The sequence below is a fragment of the Trachemys scripta genome, unplaced genomic scaffold (assembly GCF_013100865.1).
Source record: "Trachemys scripta elegans isolate TJP31775 unplaced genomic scaffold, CAS_Tse_1.0 scaffold_297, whole genome shotgun sequence".
NCBI lineage: Eukaryota > Metazoa > Chordata > Testudines > Emydidae > Trachemys > Trachemys scripta.
In genome coordinates this window covers 29,784-57,344 of record NW_023260515.1, presented here as the reverse complement: position 1 = coordinate 57,344, position 27,561 = coordinate 29,784, and the positions used below count along the sequence as shown (strand labels likewise).

The 27,561-nt window shown below is 48.8% G+C and overlaps 1 protein-coding gene across 1 annotated transcript; it reads right to left on the bottom strand.

The window, feature by feature from the left end:
• Positions 1–1,314: 1,314 nt before the first annotated feature.
• LOC117870495 (scavenger receptor cysteine-rich domain-containing protein SCART1-like) lies at positions 1,315–26,424 on the bottom strand (the record flags this gene model as incomplete). Its single annotated transcript, XM_034757680.1, has 4 exons — positions 26,294–26,424; positions 18,713–19,027; positions 5,162–5,476; positions 1,315–1,632 (listed from the first exon to the last, which is right to left on the bottom strand). Coding segments are annotated over exons 1-4 (1,012 nt in total), but the record flags the coding sequence as incomplete, so codon positions are not given.
• Positions 26,425–27,561: the final 1,137 nt, after the last annotated feature.

Sequence of the window (27,561 nt, the reverse complement as noted above, 5' to 3'; positions counted from 1 at the left end):
TGACATGCTCAGAAAATTATCTCTTCTGCCCAACAAATGTTAGGATAGATATCAATATTTTTCATTGTCAGAATTTTCCATTATTCTTTCAAAAAAAAAAAAAAAAAACCACCAAAAACCCATTTGATTGTGTTTGTGGAGAATGTGGGGGCAGGGTAGAGGTTACTGCTGTGTATCCTGAACTGTGACCTACTAATTTGACTTTTAAGATGGTGTCACAGTGTCAGCGGGAACAGGCAGCTCTGTCCCACAGGTGGATATGGTCACAAGACCAGTGGCTGCCAGCCATTAAAGCTGGATGGGTTTGACTGCGGGACAACGGAGCAATCATCATGGGGATCTTCTCCTAGATGGCCTGGCTGGCCAACTGGGAAAACTAGTCTGAGGCAGCAGGAAGACTTCACCTGGCCCTGTAACACAGACCACTGAGAAATATGGTAATTGATCCCAGACACACACAGGGCGGGTGGGGACTTCCAGAAAAAGCAACTTCACAGAGAAAGGGGAGCAGAGTGGGGCAGACAAACTGAGCCCCAGCTGGGTCTCATGAGTACCTTGGTTCTTACAAGAACACAGGCTCATTCTGTTCTTTCCCTGTTACTCCCCAGGGAAGCCCAGCTCACTTAATTTGCACTGAAGCAGAGATTAGATGAGCTGCAACACAAGTGTGGGGGGTTTGTTTTTTTAAACTCCTTTTGCTCTAATACATTGTTCCAGCTGCTGAATAAAGTGCTCTGTTCTGAGTACGCTGTAGGTCACTATCACAGGACAAAAGTTCCCCGGGGAAGAAATGCTGGTGCCTGAAACCCAGTCGGACCTACAGGGTGCTAAGCAGTTGGTTTGCACAGGGTAGTGTAACCAGGCCAGTGCAAATGGAGGAAGAATCTCGAGATTCCACCCCAAGACAGGCCAGGGCAAGTGGGCCAAGACCTGATGTGGGTGCGCATAGAGACACCAGAAAGGGGAGAAAGGTGCAACTAACCCTGTAACCCTGACAATGTTCAATGAAAATAAAAAAAAGTTTGTGAAAATTTCCATAACAAGGAAACTGTTTTACATCTGAAAAAGTTTTGATTAAAAACACAAGACAGACAGACAGACAGTGAGGTTGCTGCAGTGCATTAACCTATCTGGTGGCTGTGCTTTTCTCTTTGCATAATACTATATTTTTACAACAGAGTTTGATCCTCAGATCCACATATTTTCAAGGTCTGATGAGATCACAGCACAAGATGGGGAATATATAGGCCCTAGGAAAGGTCATGTTACCATTGAACAAGGACAGGATGTTTACAAGATTTCATAGTAAGTCACCTGAACAAACGACGCCAACATCCTCAGCAATTCCTGCCTGCTCTGCCTCAGATGTGGAGATGATGCAGAGCGTCAAATTACTCTCGTTTCCTGCACACTGGACCCTTCTCAGCCCCACAGGGCCCGTTCCTCTCTCAGACTTAGGGGGGTTATAAGCTTTCTCAGCGACTCCGCACTGGAGCTCCCTGCACACCACACTGGCATCGTCCATGTCCCACTGGTCATCCAGCACTCTGCTCCACACACCACGGAGGGAAATCTCAACTCTCCCATCGCACCGGCTCTCTCCAATCAGCAGTCTGAGTGATTCAGAGCGACCTGGTCTCAGGAGACATGGGAAACACACTGAATAACACTCCCTGTTATACACTAGAAATAATACAGAGTGCACATGAATTTATGGACTGTTTCTCAATAAGAAGGCATAAGCCACTGGTCAGAGTGTGTCACAGTGTTAAAGGGAACAACCTCTGTGAGAAGACACTTATTCTTTTCACTCTATAAGTAGAAGGTGCTATAAGGATTGTAAAACTCTGAGCTTGACAGCAGACCCTGTAAATGAGTGAGCGAAGGAATTCCTGCAGGTTACTGATCGGGAAAATAGTGTCTGTGTGTGGTGGTGTAATGGCTGCCGAGGTTTGTAGTTACTTTATCCAGGTTTAAATGCCTGGAAGCCAGTGAATGGTGCCTGCACAAGCACTTAGCAGGTAGGTTGTGCATGATTTAGGCAAGTTTGCCTTAAGGGAGTTTGGACAATGGAAGAGCTGGGTTCATGGTGGTCAGGAACAGGTTATTGTTGATAAATTCCCTTAGTTCCCTCTGATCTTTGCTCAGTAGGTGGCAACTTTTTTGGTTCACCTGGCTCCAGTGCAGGAGCTCCCAGTGTGAGATAGTTCCTGGCACTGGTGGTTCTGACTGGAGCTGTCCCCTGAAGTGTGGTGTCATCTCTGAGTCCAACGTGAGATTCCAGCTGATCAATTCACACCACACTAAGCAGGTTGTATGTGGGGCGGGGGGGATGTGCTCTGTTGGTGAATATTGTGAATTCCTTGGGATGTGACTCTCAGTCTTTGTGTGTGTCTCAGAATCAGTGAGTCGTACAGCAAGGTGGTGGCAAGGGGGGAGGGATAGCTCAGTGGTTTGAGCATTGGTCTGCTAAACCCAGGGTTGTGAGTTCAATCCTTGACGGGGCCACTTAGGGATCTGGGGCAAAATCGGTACTTGGTCCTGCTAGTGAAGGCAGGGGGCTGGACTCGATGACCTTTCAAAGTCCCTTCCAGTTCTAGGAGATGGGATATCTCCATTAATTAAGTTAGGAATTACTCACCAAGTTCAGACACAGGTGCAGCCAGGAGAGACTGACAGTGTTAAAAGACAACAGCAGAGTCAGAGCAGGGGACACCCACTGACTGTGTCAGGTACAGTATGTACTAGTATGGCAACCTGACTGGTGCACTGTGTGTTCACTGGATCCAAACAGCTCAAAGATCTTGGTAGCCAAATAACATTTCAAGGCTAAGAGTGAAATCCTGGCCCCACTGAAGGCAATGCTAAAACCTCCATTGACTTCAATGGAGCCAGGAGTTCACCCTAAGACTGGAGCAGGAGAATGCCTGCGTGCAGCTAGTATAGTGCAGGGATGTAGCCATAGGTGGGCCGTGGCCCATCCAGTTAGCATCCAGGCCCCTCCCAAATCAGGGCCGGAGCCCTCAGAATCCACAGGCTGGGACTCCCAACCCCGGCTCAGTGTCCGTCAGCCTGGCCATGTCTCTCTCCTGATGGTGCTGTGCGCTGTTTCCCTGGTTTCTGACCCCAATGCTAGCCCCGTGGGGACTGTGCCTTGTTGGGGCAGGTCTGGGTGGGGCTCATGCTGGAGCCGGAGACCGGGGCATCAGCTCCCAGCGCCGACAGGAAAGGGACGTGGCTGGGCTGACGGACACTGAGCCAGGGTCGGGAAGGGTGTGTGGAGTTCGAGCCCCCAGTGGGACCCCTCTTTACCCAAAGGGTGCACTTAGGGTGACCAGATGTCCTGATATTATAGGGACAGTCCTGATATTTGGGTATTTTTCTTATATAGGTGCCTATTACCTCCCACTACCTGTCCAATTTTTCACATTTGCTATCTGGTTACCCTAAGCACGCCCCGCAGTCTGTGTGCCCCAGGCAGCCTCAGCTTTGGATGCCTGCTGAGTGGTAAGGGCTGGCTGGAAAGGGTGGAGGGAGGCAATCCCCCACTCCCTTCTGCCCCTTCCCAGGGCACTTGATCCCTCCTGCACCCCTCCCGCTGTCCCTCCCATCATTGCCCACCCCCCAAAAGTAGGGGCCGACCCAGGTTTCCTGTCCTAGCTATGCCACTAGATTTGTGTGAGGGTAGAGAGTAGATTTGGGGCTTTCCGAGGAGGCTCATGGATATAACTGGGTACCACAACCCCTCAGGAAGGCCAGATGGGATCATGGCAGATGGAGCTCGTACGGAAGGGACCAGGTGTTTTTCCTTAGAAGGGATTCTCCTTCTAGCAACTTTCTGGAGAAATCAGCATCTTCATGTGCTGAGGAGTTCCCAGGGTATGAACCAGGTTATGGGCTGGGTAGCTAGTTAGGAGAGGCAGGGCAGGACTGCAGGGAATTCATTTAGGAATGCAGGTAGTTGCTTCTGTGAGAAGCAGGAGAACTGTGAGGTGAATTGCCCCCAAGGTACAAAGGTATCGGCTGTAAAGAGGAGAGGAGAGGTCTGTTGAGAGTGCTGGGCAGGGCCCTGTAGGTTTAGTCATGGTGTATAATGGCACCAGTGACTGTGGTCTCTGTGGGAGTCAGTCCTGGAAGCTACATGTCCACTATTAGGAAGAAGGTTGAAATCCAGGGCTTCTGCAGTAGGTTTCTCTGTAAGGATCCCAGTTCCAGCCAGTCAGGATGCCCTATGGAGACTGTACATGGATGAGAAGATGAGAGGGGAGCTGCAACTTCATTAAGCAGGAGGGATCCCTTTGGTGAAGGGAGAAACAGATGATCACAATGGCCTCTTTGGGTCTTAAAACTCTGNAGACTAAGCTTGATAAGTTTATGGAGGGATGGTATGATAGGATAGCCTAATTTCGGCAATTAATTGATCTTTGATTATTAGCAGGTAAATGTGCCCAATGGTCTGAGATGGGATGTTAGATGGGTTGGGATCTGAATTATTACAGAGAATTCTTTCCTGGGTGCTGGCTGGGGAGTCTTGCCCACATGCTCAGGGTTTAACTGATCGCCATATTTGGGGTTGGGAAGGAATTTTCCTCCAGGGCAGATTGGCAGAGGAGGTTTTTCGCCTTCCTCTGCAGCGAGGGGCACGGGTCACTTGCTGGAGGATTCTCTGCACCTTGAGGTCTTTAAACCACAATTTGAGGACTTCAATAACTCAGACATAGCTTAGGGGTTTGTTACAGGAGTGGGTGGGTGAGATTCTGTGGCCTGCATTGTGCAAGAGGTCAGACTAGATCATCATAATGGTCCCTTCTGACCTTAAAGTCTACGAGTCTATGATTTGGAGAAGGATGGGGAAAATGAATTGGTGACATTTATGTAACCCAAGGGACAAAGTGCTGCCCCTGCTCTGCTGCCCTGCATAAGGACTGAGTTGCTGACTAAAGCTCTTCCTGGAGAATCCAGGGCTTTCTTGGGTCACAACTATTCATTTGTGATAATATTATTTACTTTAATTTTATGTTTAACATATTTACTATTATTATGTGTGGTTTAGGATCCAGCTCCCTCTCCCCTTGCTCTGTCCTGAGGTTCCCCTGTTCTGAGGGCAGTGTCACACACTGACGGGCAGGTGTCCTTAATCCAGCATTTCTCCTGCACTTACCTGAGCAAATCACACTGGCATCATTGTCATGTGAGCACTGAGAGGCCCCCAGGGCAGTAACAGGGCAATGGCCCAAATGGGTTTCAGTCCCTTTGCAGTGAAATGTGTCTGTCCAGACAGAGCCATTTCCCTTCCCAAAATACCCTCCTCCCGGAGCCGATACAGCGAACCCACAGTCGAGCTGATGACAGAGAACGTTGGCGTCCAGTAAATCCCAGCGTGAGTCACAGAGGGTTCCCCAGGCACCAAGAACCTGGATCTCCACCCTCCCTGAGCACGCTATGCTGCCGTTCACCAGCTGGAACCCTGTGTACCCTGGGGAGAAGGGAGAAGGGGTTTAGAGAGGGAGCCTTAGAACTATTTCATAGCAAATAGTTAAAGAAAGGAAAGTCAGGGGGAATTGATCCCTTTCTCAGTATCTTGGCTTGTTTGGGTTTTTGATCCAATCCTATCCAAACCAGTTCCCTACACAGTGATATCAGTACATTGCTTCACCCTAATCTAGAATACACATCATTGGGATTTTAAAGACATTGTGCTGAATTCTTACATGAGCATATGACACCAGCATCATTTGTGTGTGAGCACGTCTGATTTTCTTGTGATTTCCTGGGACAGGAAAGCAGGAGAGACTCATTCCCCACACACTGGAATTCTTCAGTCAAGATCTTTCCTTGTCCTTCTCCAAAGTGAGCTCCTCCTGGGATAGATGCAGCTATTCCACACTCAAGTTCATTACAGATAACGTTGGCAACTTTGAGATCAAAGTGTGCATCACAGACTGTGGTCCAGGTGTTTCCATATATTATCTCCACACGTCCTGAGCAGGCACTGTGCCCTGCAACCAGCCGAGGCTTAATGTGTCCTAGAAAGTCAATAAAGGCTGAGAATGATAAATGGGCCTTTAGGAGTTAGGGTGCTCCACTGGCATAAACTTTGCTTAAAAACTCATTGCTGCCTTCACTTGGCCACCAAACCACAATAGAACTAAAAAGGCAATGCATAAAAAATGGAAAAAGGGGGAATTAGATAACTTCTAATGTATATTGATTGCTATGCTATGTAGAAAACTGATAAGGGAAGCTAAAGACATCAGGATAAAATCCATGACTGGCAGGGCTATGAACAATAAGTAGGAGTTTTTAAGTATATTAGGAACAAACAAAAAAATCATAACAATGGTGTAGGCCCATTACAAATAGAGATGGTTAATTTTTTAATAATGATGCAAAAAAGGCACAAATGTTCAATAAACATATCTGCTATACAGACCCCAGGCAGGAGGACTCAGGGAATACAGCTGTATGGAAGGGTTGGGGGCAGAGCTTGGGTGGGCTCCTCCTGTGTCTTTCTGGTACGCCATACTGCTATAAATATCTTACTGGTACGGCATACCGGAACGTACCACTGTACTTGCACCACTGCTTGTGTCTTACATATGACATTCTTGTTAATATAAGTCAGAATGACATTTCTCTTTTTTGCAAGACCATCACAACTTTTCAATTTGTGATCCACTATAACTCCCAGATCATTTTGTGCAGTACTGCTGCCTAATCAGTTATTCCCTATTTTGATTTTTTTGGAGGGGGCGTGTTTTTGCATTTGATTTTTCCTTCATAATTGTAGTATTTTGCATTTTATTAAATTTCAACTTACTGATTTCAGACCAATTCTCCAATTTATCCAGATCATTTTGAATTTTAATCCTGTCTTCGAAAGTGCTTGCGACCCATTTCAGCTTGATGTCATCCACAAATGTTATGAGTTTATTCTCTGCTCCATCATCCAAGTCATTAACAAAAACATTGAATAGTGCCAGACTCAGGAAAGTGCTATTATTTATCCGTAGGAACACAGCAATCACAGAGAAAAGGGATAAAGCAACTGAAAGCCTACGGGCCTGTTTTACCTAAAGCTCAGCATTTCCCTCAAAACCTGGGCTGATAACTTATCCCAGAAACACCTGCTTCTGGGGACTGAGTTCCAGTCTCCTTCCTTGCAGATCCTGCCTCATCTCCTCTGTTCATCAGGGCTCCTCTATTAACAATTTCCAAGCTCTCTGTGTAAGATTTCCACCTTGGGGGCTCCTCCCTAACAAGGTGTGGTTGTGCTCAGCTTGGTCAGAGGAAGAAGTTCAAAGCCCTTGACACCTGTATTGTCAGTTAATTACCAGTGACTGGGTTCCCTAGAGCCATTATCTGCCTTCCTGGGACATGTTAGTAGCTCAGACAGGGGTTACCCTTTGAACCCTGGTAGGAAATGTGAAAATAGTAACAAAAGGAACTGAGGGGCACATAATATTCACAGAAATACAGATATTGCTCATGTTCTTTGCAGGGGTGATATTAGACAAAGAACTGACCTTGAGCTCCCAGTGTGATGTTGTGGTAAAAAGGGCTAAGATGATCCTTGGATGTATAAACAGGGGAGTAGTGAGTACAGCTGGCTGAAATGCAGGATTTCTAGTCTACAGGAAATTTCACAATTTTAAAATTTCCTGTGAACTGGAAATGACCCTAAAACTTTGTTTTGGAAACTACAGCAGATGGTGTTTCCAGCGTGAAATTTGCTCCCATGAACCGCGAGAGATGTGGAGTGACACTGATATTCTTGACAGTTTCACCACTGTTAACATCAGGACAAAAACAACAATTTCTCACAGCCACTGCTAGGGCTCTGGGTCAGACTCCCCATGCGGCCTGCCCTGGACTGGGGATCCCCGGGCTTCCAGACTCCTTGGTCAGCTGGCTGCCTAAGCAGGCAAATAATCCAATCCAGGACATTCTGCAAGGCAGGGCTGCCCCGGAACCGCAGACCCTGGGACACCAGAACCCATTCAGGACTTCCAGGATCCCTGATGCCGACCCGGGAGCTGAGCCTTGGTTAGAGCTGGGGCTCCCAGGGCTTTCAGGTTCCTATCCCATGGCAGAGACCCTGAAAGCATTGGCAGGGCTGCCCTGGAGGTACACACCCTAGAAAGAGCAGGGTTTCCAATTCTGGAACAATCTGCATGGCAGGGTTAACAGGAACCGACCAGGGATCCATGTTGGTTTCCACCTGACCCTCCCTGTGGTTTCAAGAAAGTGCACTGAACCTGGCTTAGTTCCATGATAAATGTTGAGTTCAACAAACTGGTATTTTCCAATGAAATTCTGGTTTGCAAGATCATTTCCTACCAGCTCTCATAGGGAGGTGATTTTTCCTCTGTGTACAGCATTGGTGAGACCAATATAGCATCCAGTTTTAGTGTCCATATTTTAAGAAGGATGTTCAAAAATTGGAAAGGGTGCAGAGGAAAACCACAATAAGGATTTGGGGGCTTGAAAATGTGCCTTGCAGTAAGAGATTTAAGGAGGTCAATCTGTTTATCTTATCAAAAAGATGACCTAAAAGGGACAAAACACTGCATACTAAAGGCCTTCTCAATCTAGTGGGGAAAGGCATAACAACAAGGGTTGTCCGCGGGGGCTAAAGGAGTTGGCGGATGTGATTGCGGAGCCATTGGCCATCATCTCTGAAAACTCATGGCGATTGGGGGAGGTCCCGGATGACTGGAAAAAGGCGAATGTAGTGCCCATCTTTAAAAAAGGGAAGAAGGAGGATCTTGGGAACTACAGGCCAGTCAGCCTCACCTCAGTCCCTGGAAAAGTCATGGAGCAGGTCCTCAAGGAATCAATTATGAAACACTTAGAGGAGAGGAAAGTGATCAGGAACAGTCAGCATGGATTCACCAAGAGGAAGTCGTGCCTGACTAACCTAATTGCCTTCTATGATGAGATAACTGGCTCTGTGGATGAGGGGAAAGCAGTGGACGTGTTATTCCTTGACTTTAGCAAAGCTTTTGATATGGTCTCTCACAGTATTCTTGCCGCCAAGTTAAAGAAGCATGGGCTGGATGAATGGACTGTAAGGTGGATAGAAAGCTGGCTAGATCGTTGGGCTCAACGGGTAGTGATCAATGGCTCCATGTCTAGTTGGCAGCCGGTTTCAAGTGGAGTGCCCCAAGGGTCGGTCCTGGGGCCGGTTTTGTTTAATATCTTTATTAATGATCTGGAGGATGGTGTGGACTGCACTCTCAGCAAGTTTGCAGATGACACTAAACTAGGAGGCGTGGTAGATACACTAGAGGGTAGGGATCGGATACAGAGGGACCTAGACAAATTAGAGGATTGGGCCGAAAAAAACCTGATGAGGTTCAACAAGGACAAGTGCAGAGTCCTGCACTTAGGACGGAAGAATCCCATGCACTGCTACAGACTAGGGACCGAATGGCTAGGTAGCAGTTCTGCAGAAAAGGACCTAGGGGTCACAGTGGACGAGAAGCTGGATATGAGTCAACAGTGTGCTCTTGTTGCCAAGAAGGCTAACGGCATTTTGGGCTGTATAAGTAGGGGCATTGCCAGCAGATCGAGGAACGTGATCGTTCCCCTTTATTCGACATTGGTGAGGCCTCATCTGGAATACTGTGTCCAGTTTTGGGCCCCACACTACAAGAAGGATGTGGAAAAATTGGAAAGAGTCCAGCGGAGGGCAACAAAAATGATTAGGGGTCTGGAGCACATGACTTATGAGGAGAGGCTGAGGGAACTGGGATTGTTTAGTCTCCAGAAGAGAAGAATGAGGGGGGATTTGATAGCAGCCTTCAACTACCTGAAGGGGGGTTCCAAAGAGGATGGAGCTCGGCTGTTCTCAGTGGTGGCAGATGACAGAACAAGGAGCAATGGTCTCAAGTTGCAGTGGGGGAGGTCTAGGTTGGATATTAGGAAACACTATTTCACTAGGAGGGTGGTGAAGCACTGGAATGCGTTACCTAGGGAGGTGGTGGAATCTCCTTCCTTGGAGGTTTTTAAAACCAGGCTTGACAAAGCCCTGGCTGGGATGATTTAGTTGGGAATTGGTCCTGCTTCGAGAAGGGGGTTGGACTAGATGACCTCCTGAGGTCCCTTCCAACCCTGATATTCTATGATTCTATGAACAACAAAGCCAGATAAATTCCTATTAGAGGTAAGGCATACATTTTTCACAGTGATGGTGATGAAATATTGAAACAAACTACCAAGGGAAGCAGAAGATTCTTCACCTCCTGAAGTATTCAGAACAAAACTGGATGCCTTCTCAAAGATGTGCTTTAGCCAGACACAAGTTATTAGATTCAGTACAGGAGTAAGTGAATTAAATGCTATAGCTTGTGTTACCGAAGAGGTTAGACTAGAATATCTAAAGCTTCCTTCTGGCCTTAAAACTTATAAAGCAATGAATCAAAAAGAAAGTTATGTTTGCAAAGTGAAGCACTCAAACATTCTTAATGCCAGACTTGTACTTGCCTGTGAACCTTCATTAGTCCCTTTTCTGACTCTGCATTATGATACAGTCTTTAATTACATGGTCAGATGCTATTTTTTCCACTTGACCCCTCCCTCATTCAGTGCAGAGGACACATGGTGCTCACGGATGGGTAAATGGTCAATTGTTCTTTATACTCACTCTTTAATGTGTGGCCATATGTCCTGCATGTCATCCAAACCCTACACTGAATACTGAATTATTAATTTCCTCATGAGATTGTCTATGGTGCTAATTTCTATATTACCCAAGTGCTTCACAAACATTAATTAATTTCTCTTCACAACACCCCTGGGAGGTAGGGAAGTGTTGTTATCTCCATTTTACATGTGAGGAACTGAAGTCCAGAGACACTATGGCCAAAATTATCAAAAGCATCCCTAAGTTTTGGTGCCCAACTTGAAACATCCAGATCCTGGTTTTTCAAAGTACTTAGCCTTATACAGCACAGCTCCCACTGACTTCAATTTACAGCAGCGAGTGCTCAGCACTTCTGCAAATCAGACCCCCCTGGTTACAAGGGGGCCACCCATAAAATGAGGAACACACAATTAGTGGCCACCTGTGAAACATTTGGTTTAAGTGACTTGCCAGGCATCATGTAGGAACTCTGTGGCAGAGGTAGGGATAGAATCGAATTCCCCAGGGCAGCATCCAACTGCCTTAACAAGAGACCCTCCTTTCTCTTTCTGCAATCCCCTGCCTCACACACTGCACACTTTACAGTTTCTGCAACAAATGAAGCAGGAGTCCTATAGACAATCTCCTCCTTCACTCCACAGCCCTGATTCAGAGCACTGTCTGTCCTGTGCACTGAATGAGGCAGGGGGTCCTGTGGAAAAAATAGTATGTTATCATGTAATGAAAGACTATATCTTAATGCATACGTACAAGTGGGCAAAAATACAGTTGCAAAAACAGTTTTAATTCTGCCATTTTCTTGTTTTCTACAGCTCAACTTTTCAAACTTAATGTTCCTTAAAAGTAATGTTTTGTGCATAATTGCCTAGGTTTTAAAAAAACACACTCAACAATAGACATTCCAAGATGTGAAATCATATTGACACCCACATAGGTCATCAGGGTTTGAAATCTCTGCCACATGCGCTAATAGAGTAACTGACAGCAGTAGTAGGTTGTCATCCTCTTTGTGGACCAGGACTAGAGGGGGATCAGAAGATTTTGTTGGAGGGCTTGACAAATATTCAGATGAGGTACAGGAGTAATTGGTTTAAATTCTATAGTCTTTGTTACCCAGGAGGTCAGATTAGATGATCTAAAGCTCCCTTCAGGCCCTAAAATCTATACAGCTATGAATCAAAAAGAAAGTTACGTTTGCAAAGTGAAGCACTCAAACATTCAGAATGCCAGACTTGTATTTGCCTGTGAAACTTTAATTAGTCCCTTTTGTGACAATGCTTGCAGGTTCTTTGTTCAGGACATGAACTTGGCAAAAACATGATTGGTGTTGCAAAAACACAAACACTCATGAGAAATGGCAATAAACACATTCCAGAAGGGTAATACCAGAACACCCTGAAACAAGGTTTTGGTGTAAACATACTCCCCAAAGATGAAGAAAGGGGAAAAAATGACCCTCCTAAAGATAAGGTCAGGATGACAGAGTCATGGATAGACATGTTTTGATCAAACCAACATGGACATGTTAAACGGTGGTAACTAGCCATGTCAGAGGGGCAATGTGTAACTTGTTTGTATAAAAGACAGGTTACAGAGGGGATGTCTTTTTCTGGCCTCGGCGGGGGAGGGGCAAGTGGAAAGTCTCATCACTTACTTAGCCAAGTCCATTGTAAGGGGCACAGAGGTGTCACTGTAACTGTGGACATTGATCCAGGGAGCTAGTACTGTGCTTTGTCAGCAAAAAGCCTGGCCAAGTGCCTTCGCCACTGAACTGAGTCTGTGGTCTTCTTAGGCAGTTTCTTAATGTTCCTTAAAAGTAAAGTTTTGTGCATAATTTCCTAGGTTTTTAAAAAAGCAAACTGAAAATATAGACGTTCCAGGATGCGGAATTATGTTTGCATCCACATGGATTGTCAGCAGGGTTGGAACCTTTAGATTTGCCACACAAACCTCTGCCACTTGAGCTAATGAAGTAACTGCTAGCAGTAGTAGGTTGTCACCCTCTTTGTGGACCAAGACTAGACGGGGATCAGAAGATTTTTTTGGAGGGTTTGACAGATATTTGCTGACAGCAGGGGAATGACAAAACTCAGGGATACTGGGTTCCATTCCAGGCTCTGGAGAGGTGTGTGCTCTAGTGTTGACAGACTCTTTTTCCCCTGTTCCCCCATGCCTAACCCCTTCTGCCCCATCCCCTCCAAGCTGTCCCTGTCTCAGTCCTGTCTCTTTTCCATCCCTTCCTCTGTGTCCCAGTCCTATTCTTCTTCTCTACCCAGTTCCAGTCTTCACTCCTCAAGCTTCTCATCCCAAGTCCCAGTCTCCTTGCCAAGCCAGTGCTAGACTTCACTTCTGGCTTCCCCGGCCAAGTCCCAGTTTCCCCCCTGTTCTCTGTGCTGCTCCTCCCCTCTGGGATCCTCATCTGTTCTGTTTCTCACACTTACCCTTGCCTTGAGTTGTCCTGTCTGCCCAAAGCCCCAGTTTCCCACCCTGGATGCCTTATCCAGTCTCAGGATTCCTCTCTACACATACTTAGTTTGTGGCAAATGGGTGTAAATTTACCTCACACTAGCCTGCTGCACACTGAGTGTCTGTGTGGAGCCTGCTGCTGCGCACTAACATTTCCCTTATGCTTGGAAATGGCATAGATCAAATCACACAAGGGCTTCTCTTCGCTACTACACTAAATCAGTGGCATTGTATTGATGCAGCGGCGCCGATTTAGCGCTTCCGGTGAGGATGCATTACGTAGCTGGGAGAGTGCTCTCCTGTCAACATAATTAGCCCACCTCATCGAGAGGCAGAAGCTATGCTGGTGGGAGAGCGTCTCTCGCGATGTAGACACTGCTTTAAGTCGATGGAAGTTACATTGCTCCAGGTGGGGGGGGAGATGATTTAACACCCTGAGCGATGTAACTTACATCAGCTTAAGCAGTAGTGTAGACAAGGCCTCAGTGCGCAGCCACATCGTCCACATAGACACTGGGTGCTTGGCAGGACAGTGCAAGGTAGATTTACACCCCAGCTTCCCAGAAACTGAATGTTCATGTAGATCTGCTCTCAGTCTCCCACACCCGACCCTGGCTGCTTATACCAGTCTTGTCGCTCAGTTAGTCTTAGACTCACCTCACACCCTGGTTCCTGATCTGATCTGTTTTTCCTCACTCACCTCCAGTTCCTCCCCACTTGTTCCCAGTCCCAGACTCCTGCCCCAGTCAGTCCCAGTCTCCCCAGCTCCCAATCTCCTTGCTCAGCAAGTCACAGTCTCTCCCCATCCACTCCCTGTCCCAATCACACTGCCTAGCCAGTCCAAGTCTCTTTCCCCCTCCCTCCAGTCCCAGTTTCCTTGCCCAGACAGTCCCCATCTCCTGCTTTCACTCCCAGTCCCAGTTTCTCTCCATCCACCAGCTTCCAGGCTCAGAATATTCCCCCTGCATCCTTATCCTCATCTACTTTCCCCTCTCACCCCAGTCTGCATTCAATTCAGGTAGCTTCCTCCCAACACTGCCTGGGCCCAACACGTGGACACAGTCTCCCTCATCTTAGTTCTAGTGCTTGATGCCTCGCCGGCCCATAGCAGCCAGGAGCACAATTTCAGCATAATTTTTTTGGCTACACACCTTCCCACTGCTGCAACCCCTCTTCAGGGACTGTCACTTTGTTGTGGTGAAGGGGCTTGTGTGCTCCAATGATCCTCAGAGCTATGCTGGCGTGAGCTTCACTCTTCTTCAAATTTGGTATAATGAGAAGATTCCAGAAAACTTGAGAAATGCCAACATTGTTACCATCTTTAAGAAAGGAGATAAGTCGGAGGGTGGAAATTATGGTGGCATTGCCTTGCTATCTACAGCAGGGAAAATTCTCGACCTCTTAAACTGATTACTTACCCTTGCTGAGGAAACATTGCCAGAATCTCAGTGCTGTTTCAGACCATCCCGCAGGAAATCCGATATGATCTTCATTGCCTACCAAATCCAGGAAAATTCTTGGGAGAAAAATCAGGACCTGTACATGGCCTTCATCAATTTGACAAAGGCCCTCGACTCTGTCAATCGCAAAGCCCTGTGGAAGGTGCTGGCCAGATTTGGCTGCCCTCCAAAATTTATTAAAGGCCTAAGGTTTCTTCATGTTGAGATGACTGCCACTGTTCTCTGTAATGGCCTGGAGATGGATCCTTTCGTCATCAAAACTGGGGTTAAGCAAGGATGTGTTATTGCCGCAATCCTGTTCTCCATGTATTTAGCAGTCATTCTGGTCCTTGTTAAAGACCTCCTCCCCACTGGAGTTGACATTCAATACAGAATGGATGGGCAGCTTATTAATTTTTGACATTTCTGCTCGAAGTCTAAAGTCCTCAGGGTGTCCATTACTGACCTTCAGTACTCTGATGACTGTGTCATCATCACGCACACTGAGAATCACCTTCAGTCCACACTGGATTTTTTTGCACAAGGATACCAAAGCCTATGACTCTCACTCAAGATCACACACATGAGGCAGCACAAATCACCACTGAGGGACAGACTTTGGAGAGAGTTGAGGACTTCCGTAACCTCGGTAACCAACTTTCTCAAAATGCAAAAATTGACAGTGAGATCCAGCACAGGATCCAATGCGCAAGTGCTTCCTTTGGGAAACTGTTCTGGCACATTTTCACAGACCGTGACCTACAGCAGGACACCAAGATCCAGGTCTATGAGACAATTGTTATTCCTACACTCCTTTATAGCTGTGAAACCGGGGTGACCTATCAACAGCACCTCAAGAGTCTGGAGAGGTACCACCAACGATGCCTCTGGAAAATCCTTTGCATCAAGTGGGAAGATCGCTGCACAAACTCCAGCATCCTCATTGAAGCTAATGTCACCAGCATTGAAGCAATGATCCTCATTCACCAACTCCGCTGGGCTGGACATTGTGTGCGGATGCCAGACTGTCACCTCCCAATACAAGCCCTCTACTCTCAGCTCACCCATGGTCAGCGATCCCATGGTAGTCAGAGGAAACCTTACAAAGACACTCTGAAAGCATATCTCAAGAAAACTCATGTGGATATCACAAGCTGGGAAGAGCAAGCAATCAACCGATCTCAATGATGCTTCATTCTCCACTAGGCAGTGACCTGCTTCAAGAAGTGCCTTGCCCTCAAAGTTGAAAAGAGAGAGAGAAGGAAGGAAACAATAAGAACTTTCTCCCAGCAGGCAGCTGACCTGTCGGGCAACATCTGTACCTACTGCGGGCAGATCTATGATTCCAGGACTGGACTCCTGAGTCATCTCAGGACTCATATGTAAATCTGTAGTAGAGATCATTCTCAAATGGAGGGATCACCAGTGATGACAATGCTGCTGCTGCAACCAATGAGGTTGTGGGCCTACAGACAATAGCCTCTTTCACTGTGCATCCCTGATTCATTCCCTGGGCATCTTCCAGCCTGTGCACTGACTGAGGCAGGGACCTTGGTGGAGGAAAATGTTTTGGCGAAGTCTGGTATTAATCCAACCAGAAATGAAAAGTGAAAGCTGGATGAAAAGGGGTTGAGAGAGACAAGGTGGGTGAGGTAATATCTTTTATTGGACCAATTCCTGTGGGTGAGAGCGACAAGCTTCTGAGCTTACACACAGCTTTTCTCTGTAAGATCAAAAGTTTGTCTCTCTCCAATGGAAATGCGTCCAATGAAAGATATTACCTCACTCACCCTGTCTCTCTCATATCCTGGGACTAACACGGCTACCACAACACTGCATATAAGGAGGTGACTGTCACTTTTTGGAAAGTTTTCTAGTATTCTGTCAGGACAGCATCTCTCAAAAATTGCTTAGTGCAGAAACATCACAACTCCCGAATGTGTCTGTTCTCAGTGATATCTAGTGCACAGGACAGTTTGTAGATGGCTGACTGGTTATTTCTGGAATAATTCTGAATGGGCCCAATCCTGGGTCCTTTATATGCTTCTACTCAGTTGGTACAAAGCAAACTCACATTACAGTCAATAGCTGACTGCCTGAGTAAGGAACCCTGGGTTTGGCCCTATGAGCAGGCCCTGCACCTCTATCCAGGGAAGACAGGAATTAGTGACAAGAATGGACATAACTATGAGGGCCATGGAAAGACTCACCCTCCTCTCCAACCTTCAGTACAGGCCTGTGGAACTACTCTGCCAGCACAACAGGGGTTAAAGGAGCCTTTGGGCCCAGCTAGCCCCACCCCACTGTACCTGCAGCCAATGCCAGGTCTGTGGGGAGAAAAGGAGAGAGCCTGGCTCAGTTGAGGGCTGACTAGCGAAGAGACAGGAGCTACCCACCTCCCTACCTGAGAGAAGGGTCACTAGCCTGCCAGCCGAGGCAGCCACCAGGGACTAAGCACTGTCTCCCCAGCCAAGGGGGACTATGGAGGGGACCTAAGAGCCTTCAGCAACTGAGGTAATTGGGTCACTGAAGCCCAGAGACATTGTGGGGTTCAGTCTCACCAAACTTGCACCTGCTCCACCTGAAGGAGCCTGGGATTGCAGCACGGTGCCACCCAAGATCCACAAGAGCATTATGGGATGGAAGCCACCAGCGAATGGGACTAGAGTGTCCATGCCCCAAACAAAAGGGACAGTGGAGCTGGAGGTCAGTGGCATCAACCACTAGGCCTCTCAGCCTTTCAAGCGCCCTGTTACAAACCTGAACTTTTTTGCCACTGCAAATGTGCAGCTCCAGCTGAGATGCAGGTGCAGCGTTACAGAAAGGTGCACAGAAGGGACTTTTGCTCCTATACCCCTTTGTTTATGTGCTGCTCCCTCCTCCTGGTGAGGTTCAGACAAGCGGGACTCACTGCTGTGCACTTGCTAGGTGTGCAGCACAAGGCATTGCAGTTGTTATTACCAGGTTAGGGAATTTACATTGTCAAAGGTCAATCTGTTTTCTGAAGAGTTTAAAAGTCCTGACAATAATTTTTTGTAAAGTTCCCGCCCACCCCAGCTTTTTTATCTTTAAAAAATACTAAGAAATTGCATACAACCCCTCCCCCCATGTGAAGAGCATATCGATTTTGAAACACTCAAAATCCAGGAAAGGGTTGAGATTAAACACTGCCCTGAGCTCCCATCACCAGGGGAGCAGGAAAACTTTTGGAACTATGGGAAAATATTCTCTCTTCCTTGTGCTATGTCAGAGGAAGATATTATTTCTACTAAATGTTAAGAAGAGACAAGTTAAAAAAAAACTTATAATGGGTCTGTAGCTGCAATGTTAATTATTGAGTTAATTATGCATCCGAAGAAGTGGGCTGTAGTCCACGAAAGCTTATGCTCTAATAAATTTGTTAGTCTCTAAGGTGCCACAAGTACTCCTGTTCTTCTTTTTGCGGATACAGACTAACACGGCTGCTACTCTGAAACATGTTAATTATTGAGTCACTACAAATGCCTCCACAATATGATATTCCTGTGCTGTGTAGGGTTGAGGTATATTTTTGACTGACCTCTCTATGCTACGTTAGATCTACAGGGCATATGAGATTTTGAAATTTTCTATTACTGGTTGGTCCAAAATCTGAGAAATAGCAGAACAGAGTGGGGGGGAGTGCTCTCGGCTAAATCTAATTGTGGCCAAGCTGGGAGAATCTGCCCATTCCTCCGTCACCCTATGAGGATGGCAAAGGGGCTACATAAATGCTCCACCCTCTGTACCTCTGTGGTTGGGTGTCTGGGTCTGGATTTTGGCATGAGTGTAACATTTTCAAACATGCCTCAGTGACTGAGGAGCCTAAGTGACATTTTCATTTTTCATTTTCCCTCCTATCTGCATTTTTAGATCCATTCTGAGGGAAAGGGAAAGGAAAGATGTGGCATTGAAACAACTGGAGATGGGATAATGAAAACGCTTCACAGTCAGACAGGGGGATCCTTAATGGCCAGTGACATGAACAGTAATAATTACAGCTCAGTAATAACAATCATTACAGGACTTATCTGTTTTTTGTTCATTTCTCATTAGGGTCACAGGCACACGATGCCCTCTGGGTTCAAGCCCTTTTGTCTCAGGGGATTTGCCTTTCAGGACAGAGCTGGCTGATTCTTACCTGAACAGGTCACTCCAGCATCCTCTCCATGACCGCAGTCACTCTGACCCCATCCCTCGTTCCCGCAGTGCCAGAGAGCAGACTCGATACCATGACAGGCAACGTTATCCAGCCAAATTGGTCCATATCCTGGTCCAAAATGAGCCAGGCCAGGGGCACTGACAGCAGCTCCATATCCCAGCTGCTTACAAACCACCTCAGCATCTTCCATGTCCCAGTTGGTATCACACACCGTCCCCCACTGATCCTGGTGTTTAACCTCCACTCTCCCGGCACAGGGGCTGCCTCCATTCACCAGCCTCAGCTCGTCAGCACCTGCAAAGAGAGACACAGAGCAGGGTCAGAGCGAGCAGGGAGCCCCCTGCCCAGCGTTATCACAGCAGCATCCACGCCCAGCAGCAGGGGATCCGCGCCCAGAGCCAGGAGAATGAGACATGCCCAGAGCTGCCTCATGGCACCAACTGATCCCGTCTCAGGGCCTCACACTCGGGGCTGTCAGTGCTGCAGCTCTCGCCATTTTATCCCCACTCTGGTGATTTGGGGTGTTTTTACCTGTCCCACAATAAGATGATAAAAGGCGCCAATTCACGGAGTTTCCCTTAGTCCAAATGGTGCCATCTCCTGTCACTGTCACTGGGGCTGAAGCCAGCGAGATGCCACCATTTCCCTATAGTCTGTCGGCATGTGGGCGTGTGGCCACCTGGAGTAAAGCTGGCTGCCACCTCCCACTAAAGTCCGCAGGGAACACGACTGTCTCTGTGTGGCTGAGGGGACTGGAGAGGACCCAGGGTCCATGATGGGAAGCAGAGATCCTGAGAAAGGAGGATGGGAGAGTGAGGGGAGCAGGGCACTGGGGGGACAGGAGGCAGATTCAAGGGTTGCAAGGGAATGGGGTAAAGATGATGAGTCGGCCGGAGGACGGGGTAGGGAAGGGATTCTGGAGCAAGGGGAGGAAAGAGAGTGGGGAAGGGAGAGAATCTGTATCCGGGGGCAGGAGGGACAGAGGGGAGGAGGGTCTGGAAAGGGGGGTAGGAAGGGGCAGGAGCAAGGAGGTGGGTCTGGAGTGGGAGTGGCAAGGAGGTCAGAAAGCAGGAGCAGGAAGGAGAAGTGAGGAGAGGAGGTGTCTTCAGTGGGGGTTAACAGGGAGGCAGGAGAGAGAGTCAGAAGGGAGGGGAGGGGACAGGGATCTGAAACTGGGGCAGGAGGGAGGAGTGGAGATGGAGCACAGGGTGGTCTGGATGTGGGAGCAGGGAGCATGGGGCTGGAGGGGGTTATTGAGAAGGGGGCAGCAGGGAGGGGAGGAGAAGGGGGTTTAGAGAAGGGGGTCTGCATGGAGAGAGGAGGGAGTCTGGAATGGGGGACAGGAGTTAGAAGTGAGGAATCAGGCAGGAGAGAGAGAGGGGAAGGGGGAAAGAGTAGAGGGGGGCAGAAGGAGACATGGGGAGAAGGGGGGTCTTATAAGTGGGGAAGGAGGAGGGAGAGGTGGGGAAAGATGAACTTCTGGGAGGAGTAAGGGCGCCTGAAGCAGGGCAGCAAGAGGGTGAGGAGGGGAGGGGTGTGGAGCAGAGAAGGGGAGGTAGCCTGGAGCAAGGGCACATGAGGGAGTGTTGGGGAGGATGGAGTGGGGATGGAGTGCGGGGGTCTGGTGCCAGTGGACAGGAGGAACTATTGGGAGGGGGCAGCAGGGAAGGAGAAATGGGGAGGAAGATGAAGGGGATTTTAGAACGGGGGCAGTGCTTCCCAGTCTTAGGTGGAGAAGTTGCAGGGTGGGGTGGAGTGGAAGAAGGCAGGGAAGTGTTGCTGTTTGCAAAAGGCTAAACCAAACCCGTTGTGTTACGGTGACATAATTTCTGTGAATGATTAATGTCAGGTCAGTGTGAAGGTCTCCAGTGTCTCTGTCTGTAACTCACCCCTCAACAATAACAAAATTTCTGTGTGAGTGTGAACAATGCTGCATTGATTAGCTCAGTGGTTGTCAAGCTAGTTCACAGCCAGACCTTTGTCTGTCAGAGGAACTGAACCAGGACGGGAGAGCGAAGGCAGAGCTGGGTAATGGACGGCAGTTCCCCATCTCAGGAGTGAGGGGAGGGTAAGTGCAGTCTCCAGCTGAGCGGCCAGGGGGAGCCGTGCAGTTTGGGTGCATTAAACGGTGACTTTTCAGCCTGCGATTCTCACCCCCACTCTGGTAGAAGAGTAGAGGGGGGTTCTACAGTCCATAGACAGACTGATGTTATTTGTAATTTTTGTTCTGTGGCGCTTGGCATTACAGCCTTGTGCTCCCCACAGGAGTTTCGTCTCCCCACCTGACCCACACATTTCCCTCTTCCACTGGTCTCCTCCCACCCTCCTCCCCTGGGTGCTTCCCCCTCCTTTTCTCCCCTTTCTACCTGGCCTCTCTGCCCTGCATGTACAGGCTGCTTCTTCCCCAGGTGAGGAGCAGACTCTGTCCCCACTCCCTGAAAGCTACTTTTCTCCCAGTAGCTCTGAGTTCCACCCCCTGCCCCCAGTTGTCTCTACAGCTGTTTGCATTTCTGGGGGTTGTGGAGAGGTAAAGTTGGCTGCTGGGAGGGAGGCAGCTAACAGGGAATGTGAGGAGGGGCCACTGCCTGCCACACAGTGGGATATTGGCTGGGAGAACTGGTGCACAGGACAGGGTGTGAAGAGCCAGGACTGTCCCTCTGACTGGGAGCTAGTACGGGCATCATTACAATGCCCATGAGTTACGGCTACATGCAGAGTTCCACTGTGACCCCTGGAACAGGATGGCTGCAACAGTGGATGGCTGAGCCAGAGACACCATGTTTATGAAGCCTCCATGGAGCTTAGAGAACAGTAGTTCACACCAGTATGTGGTCAGATCATCCTGCTCCTTGAATGCCAAGCAAATATAAAACGCCACTTCGGTGCAATCCACAGGGTCATTTACTCAGGTACGGCTCACTTCAGTGCAGTCCCACAGGCAAGCCATGGGGCATGGTCTGCACTAAGAAAAATAGGGGCTTTTTTTCAATGGAGTTAACTCAGTGATGACCATTCATGGCAGGACCCAAGGTTGTAACACTGCTCTAGCCAAGTGCACACACAGTTCTGTTTCCCTCCACACAGTAGAAACTAAGAACAGCTGGCAGTTTCCTTGCTCAGAAATCCCCAGCCTGCCCCTCCAGCGAGCTCCAACAGGCTTTGTTTCTTTTCTGCTTCCAAGATCCTGGTCACAACTCCTTCTACCGATGTCTCCCTCCAACAGACACAGTCTGACGCCAGTATCCTGGCCCCTGCATTGGCAACAGTGGAAACCCCGGCTTAGCTCTGTCTTGACCACATGCCCAGTGCCTTTGGCAGTAGCCCCCACTGTCTGCAAAAGTTTTTACTCCATAAAGGGTTTTGATTGCTCTGTCTGTTGAGCCTAAAAGAGAGTTCTCACCCTGCCATTGGCTTTCATGAGGTCTGTGATTGTCTTAGGATCATTCCCCGATGGCAGCCATCAGCACCTTTCAGGACAACAATCACATTTACATACTGCACCTATCATATGCTGGCTCCACTTCTGTGGCACAACCTGGAATAATGACCCCACCCAGCACTCTGAATGTTGGGGAAGTTCAGATCTGGGTCTGGGAGTGAAACCTGCATCTTTGACCTACCCCCGATATTTTCTCATTTGTTTGCCTGGACCCCACATCATTTTACAAATTTGTTTTCCCGCACAATGTAAATAGATCAATAATTATGAAACACGATCTTCTGGCAAAGACTGACCTGGCCTGTACTCAGGGCTCAGGGAGGAGAATTGGGGCTCTGAGGGAAAGGGAAAAGTAGCTACATGGGGTGATATTCCCTATATTGTAAACACCCCTGAGTCACTGTGTCTGTGTCACGTGAAGCAAACACAAATTTCCAATAGAAAATAAAAACTATCTAGGGGACGATGCTCATTTCCTTATCAATCCAACAAAAATACACTGAGCTGAGCATGGGCTTGGCATCACTACATCATGTGAAGCAGTCAAATTTCCCATGGAAAATAAGAAATATTCAGGGGATGATAAACATTTGCTCATAAATCCAACAAAAATACAGTGAGCTGAACATGTGCTTGGCATCGCTATATGACACCACCCCACAATTGTGCAGTAATTTATCCCTCATGTGATAATAACTGTCCATCCCCTGCAATGTCAGTCTGATCACCGGAAGCCACCATAGAATTCTTTGCTTTTTGGTCATGCACAGCTGTGTCATGGGCTCTAACCCCAGCATTATATTTGAACTTCTTGGGAATCTGAAATATAAACTCCAAGTAACCTGCTAGACGGTTTGGTTTGCTCAGGATTTTCTGGGTTCCAGCCCCCTAATCACTGCACAGTTACTGAGTGATCTGTGAAATATACATTAGGGCAGGTTTTTCTCTAAGACAATAATTTAGACCAGGGGTCAGCAACCTACGGCACGCGTGCCGATTTTTAATGGCACGCCGAGGTCCCGCTCAGCCCACTGCTGGCTTGGATGGACGGAACCCCGGACTGGCAGCGGGCTGAGCAGGCTGAGCGGGGCCAGCGGCTGGAATCCCAGCTGGCAGGAGCCGGTGCACGGAACTCCAAACCGGCAGCAGGCTGAGCCATTCAGCCCGCTGCCGCTCTGGGGTCTCGGACGCCGGCCCCGCTCAGCCTGCCACTGCTCTGGGTTTCCGGCTGCCAGCCCCTTGCCAGCTGGGGTCCTGGCTGCCGGGACCCCAGCTGGCAAGGGGCCAGCAGCTGGAACCTAGAAGTGAAAGTAAGGCGGAGCGTGCACACTCGGAGCTGGCCGATGCTGGGGCGCTCCGCTGCGGCTGGAGGCACGGCGCGTGGCGCGCTCCCAGATGGGGTCCTGCTGGCTGCCGGAACTCTCCTGCAGGCTGGTGCTGGCGTCCCCGTGCACCGGACTAAGCAGCAGACAGTCAGGCAAGTGAAAGGGGCTGGCGGGAGATGCATGGAGGTGTCCGCGTCCCAGCCGGTCCTACTGCCCCTCTCTCGCCACTGTGCCTGGATACCAGGGCACTGCAGCCACGTGCCGTCTCTGCGGCATGCACAGCTGTGGGCCCTGGGGGGGGAAGGGGAAGGGAGCGGAAGGCCAGGGGGTCTTCTGCCACCACCCCCCATTTGCCTGAAGATGCAGTGCCCCCCACACAGCTGGCCCACAGCTCCCTTGGCAGGAACAGGAACAGCGTGGGGCAGGGACCCATCCAGGTAACCCAGCTGCAACCAGGACTGTCCCAGGCCAGTCCCAAGCCCCCGCCCCCCCAGGACTTCCCCCCTACACACACACCCCAACCCCCTGCCCTGAGCCCCTCATGCCACCCAGCCCTGACTCCTGCACCCCCCCATGCTCCCAGCCCTGACTCCTGCATCATCCACATCCCCACCCCCTGCCCTGAGCCCCCCACACCCCATCCTCTTGCCTGAGTGCTCCCCCCCACACCCATACATCCCCAGCCCCTGAGCTCCTCCCCCCGAGGGGGGTTGCAATATGACAGTACCTGTAAGAAATTTAAGTTACTTTCACCCCTGCTGGAACCCCAGACCAGCAGCGGACTGAGCGGAGCCGGAGGTGGGCTGAGCGGCTCATCTGGCCGCCGGCCCCACTCAGCCCACTGCCAGCCTGGGGTACCGGCAGCCAGCCCAGGACTCTGCTTCTGGCCTCGACCCAGCGCTCTTCAGTCACGCCCTGCTGTAGCCCACATTGGAAAACTCAGCAAGGAAAAGTGAGGGCAAGGATCACACTAAACTGATAAGATCTGCATTTTAATTTTCTTTTAAATGAAGCTTCTTAAATATTTTCCAAACCTTATTTACTTTACATACAACAATAGTTTATTTATATAATATAGATTTATAGAGAGAGACCTTCTAAAAACATTAAAATGTATTACTGGCACGTGAAACCTTAAATTACAGTGAGCTTGGCACACCACTTCTGAAAGGTTGCCTACCCCGATTTAGACTGACATTTCTGATTATCAACTTCAGGGTCAGCTTCTCAGGCTAATGCAGCAGCACATCAGGTTCCCATGAAACAGCTACTGCTATGGAGTTCACTGCCCTGCCAGACACATGGATCATTCTCGTGCTGCTAACACCAGCCCAAAAGGTTCCAATCACTGTATTATTTGAATCATATTTGGGACCCACATTCGATTTTTATCCTATTTTTAATCAGTTTTGGAATCTTTGGGCCAGATTCACTCCCTAAGACGTACCAGCACATGCTGATGTACCCCATGGTCTCCCTCCCATTTCTGTTAAGTCTGCCTGGAGCTGGGACACTGCATGGCAAGGAGCCTGCAACACCCTTTGTGCTGGAGAAATGAGAGCAGCTTTGAAACCGGGCAGGGGCAGCCTTGAGGGAATGGAACCAATGTGGCCATGAGAGGCACCATTACAGCACCTCTGCCATGCAGCTTGTGCTGGTCGGGCTTCTCTAGGCTCCAGCTAGGATTCAAAGCTTCTCTGCTGCAGCAGAAACCCTGGGGGAGGGAGGCAGGGCTCCTGCAGGATAAATCTTCCTCCTGGCAGAACTTCTGGTACCCCCATGGGCACAGGGCATTGCACACTGCACCCCAGCACATGCACACACCCCATCCCTGGGAGGAATCAGCTCTGGGTTTATTTGGGTAAATCCTGCTCACATCAAAATTGCAAAACTTCTACTGGCTTCAGTGAGTGAATGGGGGAGTGAGAAGCCAAGACCTGGTCCTTGGAGCTGTTGGATACTGGACCAAACAGACATTTCTGTTGGATCCCAAATTATCGATGTATTTATTGGGATTTAAAATACTAAAGCGATGCCCAGCCAAGACTGTTGGCACCCAAACGACATTGATAACACACTCAAATCCCTGCAGCATGAAGTGATCATTTCAACACGAACTCAGCCAGCCAGACACCTACAGAAACTCCTTCCCACCCATTTCTCATTATGTGACGCACGGCCTGGGTCCTTCCCACCCCCAACCCCACCCCCAACCAAGTGTCTTTTGCAGTGTGCCCAGAAGGTCACCAAATTTGGCCTATTTTGGCCCAAACAGGACAACAAGTTTCAGAGACCTGGAGGCCTCACAGAGAACACCCTGACAGCCACCCCTCTCCTTTATAAAAAGGGGGAACCAGCTCAGGTGTCCCTGCTAACCAGAGCTGTGGCAGTACGGCACGGGGAGAGAGGTGATCCCACAGGGAGGCCGGTCCCAGGCCATTAAGGACTTTATAAATCCTAACCGACACCTTAACCTCCACCCAGATTTGAGCAGCCAGTGCAGACCCTGCAGCACGCCTGTAACATGCTTCCCGCAAGATGCGGTGCTCAGTGAGTCACTGCTATTTGCACCACCTTCATTCTCTGAATGGTTCTAAGGTGCAGCCCCACATTAGGGTCATTTGAATAGTCCAATCTCAAGGTAACAAAAGCCTCAGTAACATTGGTAAGGTCCAATCCCGAAAGGAAAAGTCACAACCTCCTAGCCAGGCACGGATGATAAAAAGCTGACTGTAAAAGTTACCACCCTAGTTCCAGTTAACCCAGCTCCCCTGGTGAAACACAGAGGAGACTTACCTGCTATGTCCCGAATTGTAAGGAGAAGAAGCCACAGCACCAGAGTGGAGAGATGTCCCTTCATTGCCAGCCTGACTTGCTGCCCCCTCCTCACACTGCACTGGCTGCACCTAAGCACCTGCCAGGGCTCCTCTGTGTCTGACAAGTGATAACAAAGCAGTGGAAGGGAAATATATAGATTCAGATGCTGGCATCAGCTGCGGGAAGGAACCAATAGAAAACCCATCTGCCTTTTTAGTTATTATCAGTGGTTTTATCTGTGACTTTATGCAGCTAAAACATCCAATAAAACTCGAAAGCAACAAACATCACCATATATGAGTGATGAGCCCCCTCCTGACGTCAGGTTTACTACATACTCAGATCATCAGGTAACCCCCAATCTCCGGAGCCGGAATGAAAAGTTCTGTACAAACTATATCCGTCCTGTTTCTCATCCCGATAGATTCTATATCATATTAAACATGAATTGGGAGACATTAGGGGCAGGTTATTTTATAAACTAGGAAAGAAATCCCTTGAGCCAAAGGTGATCATTACAAGACCAATTCCCAGTATAGGACATGCCCAATTGTAGACAAGGACAACTCACTAGAACCAGGTTGTGTCACTCAGATCAGCTTTATTGAAGAAGAATTACTCAGCAGAATCTGAAATATTGACAATTCTTCTACTAATAGACCTTGGGGCAGGGGTGAAAGTGGGCTGGTATTACGTATCGGTAAAAAGTGGATGCAGGTACCAGCCCATACGCAGCTGACCTTAAAGCACTGCCATACTGCTAACATCATTGCCCCTCTCCCCCCCGGCTGCTGACCCCCAGCCCCTTCTGCGCAAGGCTCTGTCTCTTCCAGGGGCCCAGAGCCGGGCCCTTGTACTGGGAAGTGCTTAATGTTACTTTCACCCCGGACTTGGAGTTTCCTGTCTAGACTATGATTCTTAGTGATAGAGGCAGAGCTTACGGCTTCCTGAGTAGGCCATGACCCTCTCATGCAGTAGCAGGATGTCCGGCACACACACCATGCCCATCAGTGCTGTCAGCAGGAGGAGGACTCCTTAGAAACAAGTGTACTTGATTCATGGGACACAGACAATTCAAGGAACCAGCACAAAGCAAGGGAATAGCACAAAATAATGACTGGCTGGCACCACACCTACCTCCTGCTCTTCCTCAAGAGAACTGTTACAAATACGTGGATTAAGGGAAATGTCTTTAACTCTTTATCTTTGCATTTTCTCCCATGTTGCCCTTTCTGTATGGAGAAAAC